Source organism: Megalops cyprinoides, chromosome 7, assembly GCF_013368585.1.
Source record: "Megalops cyprinoides isolate fMegCyp1 chromosome 7, fMegCyp1.pri, whole genome shotgun sequence".
NCBI lineage: Eukaryota > Metazoa > Chordata > Actinopteri > Elopiformes > Megalopidae > Megalops > Megalops cyprinoides.
This window is the reverse complement of record NC_050589.1, coordinates 6,455,141-6,468,163: the sequence shown is the minus strand read 5'-3', so window position 1 is coordinate 6,468,163 and position 13,023 is coordinate 6,455,141. Positions and strand designations below refer to the sequence as shown.

Below are 13,023 nucleotides of genomic sequence, written 5' to 3'. Positions count from 1 at the left end.
ACAGTAATGACTGTCCCAATTGTAGTGTTTATATAACAGTCAAATATTGACTGCTCAAATAAGCTCGTACTAACACATCTTATCAATAAAATATTGTCACACAACCGAAAGCCATTGCTGTCTTTGCTTGACTAGACCCAGTTCCTTCACCGCTGTAAGAAAGAAAATGAAATATTCTCTGTTTCCTGTCTGCCGTGGAATTCTAAATAAGATCAATGCCCCTCCCCTCCCCTCCCTCATCATCTGTACTCTTATTTGGGGGAAAAACAGTCTAAATTAATTCATTTATGCATCTCCAACCATTCCTCAATAAACGTGCCCTCCCCCCGGTGGGGGGAGAGGATCCTGTTTGCCCCACTCCTGTGGGATGCTCAGCCCGGGAAGCAGATGGCGGGTTGGAAACAGGTTACAATGGAGGGAGGGAGACGGAGCCCCGCCGCTGCAAATGAGAGACGGCCTGAAAGGGGCTGGGACCCTCCGAATTCTCAGCAGGGGGGGAGGGTGCAAAGGGGGGTGTTCAGGGTGCTGGCACTGAGAGCTTGGACCCGTGCCCGGGGCGGGGGCCCGGGGGGCACTGAATCCGGGGTGAGAACATCTGAAGGGGGGCACAGGGGTCCTCCTTTCACATTCCCAAAAATGGGATATAATCTGATGAATTAACAGGCTGGTTGTTAGATAACTTAGAGTCAATTCTTTTTTTTTAACCTTTGTATAATATGCAGCAATATTAGGTAATGTATGTGTCTTCTAGTTTGTTCTAAATGACACGTATAAGTAATTTGTTTAATCATTTCTTTAATTTACATTCAAACTGGCTGTCGTTTCTCTTTCCGCATTAGCCAGATTACAGGACACCTACTGACGTTAACTTGCATGTTTTTCTTTGCCCCCCCTCGCAGCACTGTGAGTTCCGGATGAGGGGCCACTACCACTGTCTGCGGCCGGGCTGCTTCTTTGTCACCAACATCACCACCAAGCTGCCCTGGCACATCAAGAAGCACGAGAAGGCGGAGCGCCGTGCCGCCAACGGGTTCAAGTACTTCACCAAGCGGGAGGAGTGCGGCAGGCTGGGTGAGCTAAGTGTGACGGCACCCGTGCGCGTCCTAATAAAGCCGTAAACCCCTCCAATGGCCCCACCGCGGCGCGCGTAAAGAGACCCGCTTTTTAGCGCGTCAGCGAGTATGAACCGGTTTGGGGGTGAAATCATTACGTAATGGTAATTACACATTGATCCTGCCATCTACTGTAAACCCAGAGCTTTCCACTTTTTCCACTCTCTTCATATACTACCCAGAGCTCGGTTCCCCACCACCCGGGCGATTCGTTTTCAAACGAGTGCGGATCGAAGCATTAAACAACAAGCTCTTTGGTATTTCACTTTCCCGACGCCGGTACAAAGCTGTATGTTCATGTGAAAAGCACAAAGTAAGGCCCTGGCTGAAACCGCAGTGATTATATCATTCCTTACAGTAATAGAAGGAATATTTTCAGTTGATAAGCTTTTTCAGGATTGCTCAGGCTATTTATATTACTCTCCTGTATCTATTTACGCCCTCAAAGCACACATAGTTATGAAACAGCAAGCAGTCAGGAGAACACCTACCTGCCTCTTTTTTTGTTTTATTAATAAATGTACGTATTTATGGCAGGCAATCAGGTTGACATTGTCTTTTTATGTGTATTTAACCTGCCAAGAACGAGCAATTAAACGAGTTTGTTAATTACCGGGCTTGTCTGGCTCGGTCTGTTTGTGCCGCCACACGTTTCCAGAGCTGAATCTTCATTACACAGAGATAAATAGGGAGCTTTTATTTTTTTTCACCTCAGGAAAAACATGTAGCTGGAGGTCGACAGACAACGTGCCCATGCCCTTGTGCCTCCTGTTTTAATATGTTAGTTGTATTATTAGAGTGGGAGAGGAGGGAGGGAAAAAAAGAATGTTTTTCAACTTTTACAAAAGCAAACACCGGAGCCATAAAGAACTGATGGTTCAGCAGGACGACAAGAGCCGTTTCCATGGCAGCGGCGGTAAACAGAAGTTCAGTTATGACGTTACCTGGAATCAGCTCCCACAAAGAGCCCTGATATTTCAGCAGTTACCACTATTTACTCAACTTTGCGTGTTTAATGTTATAGTTGGCGTGCACAAAAGCTATTCGATGACACGTGGCATTGTGCAGAGCACTGGGCACCATGGCAACCAACGAGCCAGCACCTGGCCTGCATGTTACTCTTTCAATTATTTCAGTGCGTGCGATTCATAATAAAATTATTACTAGCTTGCCACAATATTTGATTAAGTTACAAAAAAAGCAGAAACTTAATTTGAATTCATATAGCAATTAGAATCTGTATGGCTGCTATAGAAAAAAAAGGAAAAAGAAAAAAATGCAGCGATGGATAGTTTTTGAAAATTTAATTTAATATAGAAATAATTGTATGTTTACTTCAGATGGCAGTGGTCTGCTTATAGTTTCATTAAATATGAGAATTTATTTAAATGCCAGTTGAATAAAATATGTCCCCATAATGAAATCTCTCCACAGGTTTTTTTAATTCAAGCCTCTAATTACTCAGTGTGACGCTGGACTCTTGTTGTGGCCATCATAACGTATTTGTGCTACCTGTACACTGAAAACCCAATGCAGCAGCACTACAAGCACTTAAATACTGTGTACTTGAAGTTCAGATGGTAGGTGTCTGTTGAGACCACACATTAAACTACAATGTAGCAACACGTGTTCATAAATATTAACACGTGAATAAATTTTATTGCAAATACATAAAGCAAGACAGCCATGTGTGGTAAACAAGAAGACACAAGCTCAAGCAGGCCTTATCAGTTCTGTACCTCGGACTTCAGAATCAGACTTCCTGTGATCTAGCTCAGTGTTGTACACGGGTTGCAAGTCATTCATGCAAGTCTGAGTCTAATGGTGGGATGTGTGTGGTTTCCCTCTCCACTCAGGCTGCAAGTACAACCAGGTTAACAGTCATTTCCACTGTATCCGCGAGGGCTGCCAGTTCTCCTTCCTGCTCAAGCACCAGATGACCTCCCACGCCCGCAAACACATGAGGAGGATGCTGGGCAAGAACTTCGACCGGGTCCCGTCCCAGGTAATCATGGCGGCAACAGGTCCTGCTCTGGGCCAGCGGGAGCCCTGACGTGTTTAGCTCACCCGGGTTACGCGCAGAGAAATGCAAACGGCGAGCAGGAAATTAGCGCTGGAACGTTACCGGCAATGCTTTGCATATTGTAAGTATGCAAACAGGCAGGTATACAGAGAGTCTCCTTTGAAAAGCAGGAGGTGCCATCACTTAGCGTAAGGAGGTGACTGGTGTTTTTCCCAAACGTGGTGCAGCCCAGCACTCGGTGTGTTTGTAGGCCCGAGGGCAAATAAAGTGCAGTGAAGAAGTGCTCTGCCAGGCTGGTGAAATGGCTTGGGCCGATGTTGGCCCAGGTTCGTCCCCCCACGAGGTCCCCTGACCCTGAGTGCTCATGTGCGCCCCCCGCAGGTGGTGTCCCACGCCCACAGGTCGGACGAGATGCAGCACATGGCCAATATGACGGCGGGCGCCATGGGCGGCCACTCGGGCCTGAGCCACGGCTTCTCCAGCATGATGGAGGAGACCGACGACTACATGGACTACATGGGCGGGGGTAGTCCCCTGGGCCTCTCCTCCGAGTCCTCCAATCAGGATCGCAGCTGCACCAGCACCCCCGTGGGCAACGAGAGCTCCCCGGCAGGTAGGTCAACGGGGGGGACAGGGGGACGCTACTCAGGCTGGATTCAGAAAGCACTGCCAGCCTGGTGCAATTAATATCATCTGCTTATCATTTCAACCCAAATAATAGCAGTAAGCACAGCATCTTTGACTGGTAATGCTGCTGTCTAGGAAGAGGCTACTTCCAAAGCAAATATTCAGCTCCACTTAGCATAAATACATCATGAGGCAGCGTATTTCTTAGAACAAAGCATAATCATGAGAGTGTACTCTGAGAATAGCATTGTGTTTTTAACACACAGGCCAATATAGAGTAATCTGTCTCTGACGACGCATTCATTCGACCAAGTTATCTTTTTTTAACCACATTATGCTTTAAGAAAGATAATCCTGTTAGCTGTTTTTAACCAGACACATTATGCATTAAAAGAAATATTCGCTATTTGAATACATCTTGGAATTTTGATCTTATTCTGATTTATTGTCTTATTCACACCACTCTCCATTAATGTCTGAGACAGAACTTGACATTCAACATCATACTGAGTCAAAGCAGTTCTGCTTCTGTTTTATTTATTTTTTTGTTTTGAGGCCTAAAGATCACTTTCAAAACCACACATTCAAAGTTTGCTTGCAAACCATTGTTTTTAGAAACACTTCCATATTCTCGCTTGGGTGAGGTGAGATGGGAAAGCTGACAGCACTGCAGTAGTCTATTTCAGTTCCACTTTCTTTCGGTTGAGTCCTACTTAAAATTACCTCATAAAAGCACCTCTTGTCTAGAAAACTTTGCACCCGGCCAAGGCTTTCTGTAGTTTATGACATTTTATCAAATCATGACGCTGTAAATTTATTTTACAGTCATCTCCACCTCCCCTCACTTATGTGCTATCCCTGTGGAAACCCTAGGGTGAAATGTAGAAGTAGGACTTCCTGTAGCCGTAGGAGTGTACTAGGATGTGTCTAGAAAGAGGCCAAAGATTATCCTTCACCTCTCAGTTCTTGCCTTGCCTTCATTGAATGAGCATCATTATTTTTTTCCATGTAATTTTTTTCATTTCAAATGGTATCTTCCATTCTCACCATTGTTGCTTGGGCTGTTTGGGTTCTTGTTTTCATTTTGGCTTCTTTCTTTGTGGTTTCTTTTTTTTTATTTTTATTATTATTATTTTATCTTCTCCCTTTGTGTACCTCCCACCCCTGTCTGTGGTTATGTGTCCCCACCCCTTCCTTGTCCTCGTCCTCCTCCTCTTCCTCCTCCCTCTCCCCACCCCCACCATCCTGGACAACCTGTCTCCGTAGGATCAGGCTGCCAGGTCACTGCTCCTGCCACCACAGCCCCCGCTGACACTACTGCTACCCACAATGCACCTCCACCTCCTCTGCCCCAGCTCCAGCCTCAGGCTCCGCCTCCATCTTTCCCTCCGGCTCTCCTCCGGCCTCCTCTCCCCTCGCTCCCATACCTCCTCTCTCCATCCTGTCTGTCATACTCTCTGCTCAGCGCCTCTCTCGGAGCCACTCGGAGTGTTGTCATGCCAACCAACACGCCAGCTTTCAGTCCGATCATTGCCGCTCCGTCTCCGGTTAAAAACGATGTCCCTGTAGTGCAGGATGCTGCAGGTACTCATCCCGACACAAACAAACAAACAAACACAGTAGCTGGTGCTGCAGACTGGCGCTGGCGTAGGCTAGCAGCAACCTGTCTGACCACTTTGCGTCCTTCTCCTGGCTACATATATATAAGTGGATAGTGTTATGTGCTCTGCTAACTCTGAATTCCGTGCCTACACATTAAGGTTAGCTAAACCAAATGCATTCTGTACTAATTCATTCTCATCCTTGTAACGTAAAATAGTCTCTTTGGTAGCATGCTTTTTTAAAAAAAAAAATTAATAACAAAGTTGCATGATTATGATTTAAGAGTAATGGAGTGATCTGTAAAGCGATGAAGAGAAAGCAGAATCTGACTTGAGTTGTGTTATCTGCTAATCTGTCGTTCCTGTCAGAAAACAGCAGTGGGAAATGCGGTACTTGTGAAATGAGGTGGTGTGATAAACGATCTAGGTGTGAAAGAGGCCACCCATGTTTTTTTTTTTGTTTGCACAAAAACATACCTGCAGAGATGCACCTCACTCTTTTCCATTGGCTAATATATTATCATAGTGTAAAAGCAAACTGTGTTGCTGCACACCAAACTGTGTTGCTGTGCAGTGCTTTGGTGAAGGTGCAGAAACTTTAACACTCATAAGCCACCTTTACGGTTTACATTTTGTCCTGTGGCAAAAGCTCTTCTCCAGAGCAACTTATAAAGAAAGAAGTGCATCCAGTAAATACCCATGTCTTACTTACCCCATTGTCCGCAATGTTTTTACTCTGACTCTGTCTCAGGAAGAAAGCTGAGTGTTGTAAAAGCAGCCAACATAAGCAGTGCATGGAGGAAAATCATGCATATGGCAGATGTAATTTGTCTCTGTAATTTAAAAAAAAAGTGGCAAAAAAATATGTAAAATCCAGAAAAGTGGTATAGTGTCATGGTATAGTGGTATAGTACTCCTGATAACTGCACATGCTCAGGGCTGCTATGAAGTTGTGCCCTTAACCAGAGTGTGCATATCACAGGGGGTCAGGGGGTAGGTCAGGGGGATTAAAGTATGACTAGGCGCAGAGTATGTGTACATCCAGCATTTCATTATAAGGAGATAACAGGCCACCACATAAAGGCCTGATAAGGGACTGATAAGGGCCAAAGAAACTGAAAGAAGGTAGATTGGTGGAGGTGCCACTGATGTTTTATGACCAGTCACCTCCCCATTCCCCCAAGAGTCACCTAATTCACCTAATTTCCCACGTGAGAAGGGCCAACAGGATGAAGGCTGCCCCCCTCAAACCCAGCAGAGACCGCTGCAGCCTCCATTAGCATCCCGTTATTTTAATCACACTGAAGTTTTATCGAGACCTGTGATTCCTGTCAGACGGGCCTAGGATCAGATCGTTAGCACTGACCCCGAGCCGTTCCTGTAGGCGAGCCCTCCCCATAAACCAAGGGGAGCAGGGGTGTCCAGGGCCCCCCTGGCTCACTTATGTACACTGCAGACATCCATTAAACACGTCAAGTTTCCATTGTCGTCAGATTACACCCATTAATGTTTGTGCCCCCCGGTATTCATTATTCAGCGCTCATGTGCACTTGTGAGATTTTGAGCGGGTCAGCAGGGACGTGAATCATTCCCCCACCCAGTGTAGGGAGCATTCGAGTCGGGCCAAAGAGCCAAGGAAGGCATTTTGTTTTTAACTCTCTGACGCACTCAGCTCCTGTTGTCCTTTGCTCACCCAGCCTAAGTGCCGGTTGCCATCCGCTCGGTGAAACTGACATCTCTGTTTACCTCCACCCCCCTTCTCCAGGCAACACCATCTCCATCCCCACGGCGACGGGAGCCAAGAAGCGCTTCTGGATCATCGAGGACATGTCCCCCTTTGGCAAGCGGCGCAAGACGGCCTCGTCGCGGAAGATGCTGGACGAGGGCATGATGCTGGAGGGCTTCCGGCGCTACGACCTGTACGAGGACTGCAAGGACGCCAGCTGCCAGTTCTCCCTGAAGGTCACGCACTACCACTGCACCCGGGAGAACTGCGGCTACAAGTTCTGCGGCCGCACCCACATGTACAAGCACGCCCAGCACCACGACCGCGTGGACAACCTGGTGCTGGACGACTTCAAGCGCTTCAAGTCCTCGCTCAGCTGCAACTTCCCCGACTGCCAGTTCTCCGGCAACAGCACCCACTTCCACTGCCTGCGCTGCGGCTTCCGCTGTACCGACAGCACCAAGGTGACGGCCCACCGCAAGCACCACGGCAAGCAGGACGTCATCAGCGCCGCCGGCTTCTGCCAGTTCAGCTCCAGCGCCGACTGCGAGGTGGCCGACTGCAAGTACAAGCTCAAGTGCTCCCACTTCCACTGCACGTACCCGGAGTGCAAGCACACGGTGGTGGGCATGTCGCAGATGGACTCGCACAAGCGCAAACATGAGAAGCAGGAGCGCGGGGAGCTGCCCTCCGTCTCACCCAATCAGGAGGCGCACCTCATGGGCGGGGCCAGCGCGCCCTCCGCCTCGGCCGCCCTCCACCCGGCCTCCCCCGGCGCCCAGGGGCTCTCCCTCAACAGCGCCCCCATGTTCCTTCCCCCGACGGCAGGGGGCATCGGCGACTACGAGCACCCCGCCTCGTCCATCAACCTGGACGGCTCGCTGAACCTGGGCACCGACACCAACAGCTCGCTGTTCTTCCTGAAGAACCCCAGCGGCTTGGGCCTCAACGACTCCCTGGACCTGAGCAAAAAGATGCACCACGACCCGCTGGCCCTGGCCGGACCCAGCCCCACCCCGCTTGGCCTGCCGGGGCCTCAGGACGACACCACCGGCACGTCGGGTGACGCCGAGGACGACCTCTCGCCCGAGGAGGAGATCAACGCCGAGGAGGACGAGGAAGAGGAGGAGGAAGAGGAGGGGGAGGAGGACCTCAACACAGACTCGTATGAAGACTCTATGCCGGAGCCGGAGGGCCTGGACGGCGACAAGGACAATGGAGAGAGTTTCGATGCTTCCACAAACCACGCTGACACTTCCCAACTGGAAAAGCAAGAGGCCGACCCGTGAAAGAGAAACTGTGGAGAAAGTGCAGAAGAAAAACCCTGTGTACTGTGAACAAACAGGAACGACAGGCGCCTCATTTATCACGCTAAAGGACTTTGCCGATGACAAGAAACAACAACAAAAAAAAAAATTCTGACGGCCCAAAATGATTTATTATGATGTTTACAAGATGACCAACATTATTAATTTAATTATGCATAACAAAACGAACAGGAGAAGAAGCAAACAGATGAGGCCCTCTTTTTACACACGGGCGGAAATTCAAAAGTTTTCCTACACATCAGTCTTTTTTGTGTGCGTGCATGTTTGACTTTAATTTATTTTATTTTTATTTGTTACTTTTTTCGTGTGTGGAAAAAAAAAAACACCGTAAAGAAAAAAAAAAAGCGAATATATATAGCTGTAAACCCTAGGTGTGTGGACGTTGACATACAAAAGGAATTTGTCAGTGCAGTCATTACATGAACTGCTGATCCCTTGATACTGGTAAAAGGGAAATCACTGTATAAATATACATAGGGAGATTTATTGAAGAGGTCGTGTTAGAATAATTGATTTAAATGAAAAACACAATGCATTATTATTATTATTAATTATTATTATTATTATTATTATTGAAGTGCAGGGGCTCTGTATTAGTGCTTTGGCTTGTTCCCTTTCCGTTTGTCCCTTGCAACGTTTTTTTTTTTGTTTGTTTTGTTCTTCCGTTTCTTTTTTTCAACGTAATTTCTTCATTTAGAAACGCCGTATCTCTTGGTGAGTAGGATCCAAGATTCCATTCCAGATGGCCGTGTTTGACTTCCCCGTGCCTGCTCCACAGCCAGGCACCAGGGTCACGTTCTCAGTTGGTAGGGGCCTCAGACTCAGATAACACACACACCGTTCTCCATGCGTACAGCTCTCAGAAAGCGCAACTCTAACCAAAAGCTACCATACCTGAGCTTTCTCAGTATTGCTTTTTTCTCCCTGCCTCCCCCCGTGTAACAATAGCCACTGTTTACCTAGGTTTCGCGTATGGATAGTGCACTTTTATGTGGATGAACATATATATATTATATATTTAAATACATTAAGAACATATATTTAAAATGTTTTTCTTTTTTTGTAACTGTCCGGAAGTTTGCATCGTTATTGCATCACTGTTGCGACATTTTTCCATTGGCACCGGGATGATGCGATTGAAGGCAAGTTATTTTCCTGTTGTTTGTTTTGTTTTTTTTTTTATTTTCTTTGTATTTTATTCATCAGAAGTTTGTCCCTGCAAAAGTGGCCAGTCAGTAGGCCAGTCAGAGGAGCAGTAAAAATGAAGAGGCTATGCAGGGGCAGGGCTCTCCTGCCAACGGACTGGCTCGTTAGCTAGAGTGGTCGATGGTGCTACTGCCCAGGAGGGGAAAGGGAGGGATGTGCACTCTCCCAGGTTCTTCAGGATGCGTGTGTGGACTAGAGTGTCTTTCACCAAACAGCAGTTTCACGGTCTGAATGTAGAGAGAAAGGAAAAAAAAATGAGGAAGTTGGGGGGGGGTTGGTTTTGTTTTCTTTTGTGTAGCATGAACCAATAGATGAAAACAAGATGGCGGGTTTTGGGGGGTTTGGGTGGGTGGGGGGGGGGGGTTGTTCCAGGGGTTTTCTCTGTCTCAGAAACCTCTTCATATCGAATTACAAAAAGGAAAGGAAGCATTTGTGAGACAAATTTTTCTGAAAGTTTCAATGAACTGAACAGCAGAAATGAGGAGTCACTAAGAATTGGTGAGGGGTGGGGGTGGGGTCGTGTGAAATGTACAGAAAGAAAACGTGTTTATTATGTTTTTTGTTGTTCTCCCTCAGCCAAGACAGTGGCTGAGCCTCAATTGTAATGGTTTTTATTTAATATTTATGTGACCTTGCAATGAGAATTTAGGGTGTTTTGCACTTTTTTAGGTTCATTTTTACTTTATAAAAATTTCAACATATATCTTTTAACAGGGAAATTGCTTTACATTATTGTTTCAGTTCAGTTTGCTTTGATGCACAAATAATTGTTTAGTGTGACGAGAACTGTTGTTCTGTGTTTTATTTAAAAATGAGGTTTGCTATTATTTGCTTCCATAATTTGGTGAATTCAACGTGAAATCGGCCCACCGGATGTACCTGCGGTGGCCTAAGGAGAAACACTAATAAGAACTGTGATTAATTCAATGCTTTATAAAATACAAAAATAAATATCAAAATATTCAAATAGATCTAAATTACTAAAAAAACTTTTTTGTAGCCGAGCCTGTCTCTTGGTTGACTGTGTCTTTCGACCTCTGGAACAACTGTATACAAAGTCCGGGAGCAGAAACTGTTATATTGAGATGATAATTTCTTGAACATGGCTCTGAAAAAAAAATGATATAGGTAAATAAATGTGTAGATGATGATCTTCAAAATATTGTTTCAAGAAGAAAAAAGTTGTACAGTATTTTTTTCTGTAAAAAACTATATATGAACAAAATGCTCTTTGATGAAATTCTTCCCTTAAAAAGAAAAGAATAAAAAAAGGAGAAAATGGAAAAGGAAAAAAAAAATCCAAATTTTAAAATAGTCCCATCATAGTTTGCTTGTGTGCGTGAACTTTTTTTATTTTATTTTAATTTTCTCCCCCTTAGATTGAGAATTAGAAGTAAGCCAATCATTTAGGGCCCTTGACTGACGGTAGCACTGAACACGGTTGGGGGATTCAGTTTGTAACTTGAATTTTGCATTAGAGAATCCAATTTTCTAAAGATTTTAAGAAATAATACGAAAACACACTGATTAGATTTATTAATGGATGTTTCTGCAGTAGTTAATTTAATACCATATTTTACTTCATTTTGTTTGTCATTGTTTTGTGTGCTTTTCATTTTATTTAATTGGGTTATTTTGTTGACATTTGTTTGGCTTTGGGCATGCCTCTCACTTAGCCGATTTAATGGATTTCCTCTCTGGCCTCAGACACAAGGCAGCGCTTCACTTTGACTTTTTTTTTTTCTAAGAAATGTTGGAATAGCGATTGGGCTGGGAGGCATATTGTGCACTTGAATACATTTTATGTGTGTAAAATAGCGGGATTTGTAAAAAGTGAAAAATAAAGAAAATATAATTATTATAACAATACAAATGTGCAAACTAGTGTTTCAGCCCAGGGGTGTGATGCGGGGTGTTGCGCATACAGGGGAGTCACTGTGTGTGCAGGCGCGTCGTCTTGAGTGACAGCGTCGCCTCGGAAACGTCGGCACGTGGCTCTCAGGGGACCTCCCTCCCCCTCCCAGCCCGTGGGTGGGGCAGTGGGGTGTCAGACCACTGAGATTTAGAGGACGGGGTGCAAACAGGGGGGTGCTCGGAGAGGGCAGTTCATAAATTGCCCTCCTCCCGCTGTGGCAGCACTGTGAGGTTTGGCTGTGTCTCCTGGCGTAAGGCTCGCAGAAAGCAGAGAGAAGCTTCTGAGATGCAGAACTGGTCCGGTTGTGGAAAGTTGTCAGTTCCTTCAACCACATTCTATTGGGTTTTTTTTGTTTTCCTTTCCTTCATGCGCATGTCTTCTCAAGGACGAACGGTACTTAAAATATGTGTGTATGTCTGTCACTCATCTGTCCCCAGAGAAATTGAAGAAAAACATCTGCTCCGTGCAGATATGGAATCAACAATATTTGTTGTCTTTTGGGGTATGGACGTTTTTTTTTTTTTTTTTTTTCTGAGGACTTCTTCCATGCCTCCTGAATGAAAAAAAAAAAGGCTCCGGTCAGAGGTGAGGCAGGCCGCTCAAAAGAGAGTATCAGAGCAGGGCTCCTCGGTGCGTCTGAAATTGACGCTCTTTGACGAAAAAGGGAAGCCCTGCCAGTGCCAGTGGGATTAGACGTCCGGGTTCCTGTGAAGGAGAGTCACTGTTGTGCTGTTCTGACACTCCACTTCCACTCACTCACACAATGGCCAGCGCTCTGCCCCCCCCCCCGCCCCCCCACACCTACTGCTGCTCACAGCTCTCCTCCTCCTTCTCCTTGTGATGTTTCTTTAAATAAAAAAATTATTATAAAAAAAGAAAAAAAAAAAAAAAAACGGGTAAAGGCATCACCATCTGTCAGCCAGCTGGTATCCTGTATATAATCGAGAAAAAAAAAATAAACATGAAAATTATATTAAACAAAAACCAGACGGAAACGACCTCCAAATCCTGCATTGGCTGCTGCTGAAATGACAGATCATTTTACTGTTTTAATTAGCCGACAAAGAGAAGAAAAAAAGAAAAAAAAAAAGAAACTGGATTAAATGTCTGTTCTCTGTAGAGTGAAATAAAAAAAGATTACTACAATGTAGCAAACGGAAAAAAAGTTTAGCCTTTGTAATATATATTGCACACTAGGACTATAAGCCATCTCTAGCTCATGTTGAATATTAATGTGTATTTTTTTTTCTTTCTGTGGGGAAAAAAGGCTTGATTCACAAACACTCTGTACATGGAGACAACTCTGACGTTTTATATGATTAAAGTAAAAAAATAATTTAAAGGAATTGGTTTTCTCCGATACTTGAATCTGCTCCCTCTGCACCTATGTTATTAATAACTGAATATTTTTCCACTTGAATTTAGTGCTGTTAGCAATTTGTGTTTTATTTATTTTTTTTTCTGCATGACTGATGCAAGGTTGAG

At 45.2% G+C, this 13,023-nt stretch overlaps 1 protein-coding gene across 3 annotated transcripts in view; it reads left to right on the top strand.

Annotated features, from left to right (window-relative positions):
• Positions 1 to 8,696, top strand: part of casz1 (castor zinc finger 1) — an 87,664-nt gene extending 78,968 nt beyond the window's left edge. Inside the window, exons 15-19 of one of the 3 annotated variants that reach the window (XM_036532538.1) lie at positions 900 to 1,071; positions 2,969 to 3,117; positions 3,517 to 3,748; positions 5,029 to 5,346; positions 7,129 to 8,696. In XM_036532538.1, coding sequence (XP_036388431.1) covers positions 900 to 1,071; positions 2,969 to 3,117; positions 3,517 to 3,748; positions 5,029 to 5,346; positions 7,129 to 8,378 — 2,121 coding nt within the window. In that variant the 3' untranslated portion in view covers positions 8,379 to 8,696. The remainder of the gene's footprint in view (positions 1 to 899; positions 1,072 to 2,968; positions 3,118 to 3,516; positions 3,749 to 5,028; positions 5,347 to 7,128) is intronic. The other 2 variants (XM_036532539.1, XM_036532540.1) reach the window with 2 other exon arrangements.
• Positions 8,697 to 13,023: the final 4,327 nt, after the last annotated feature.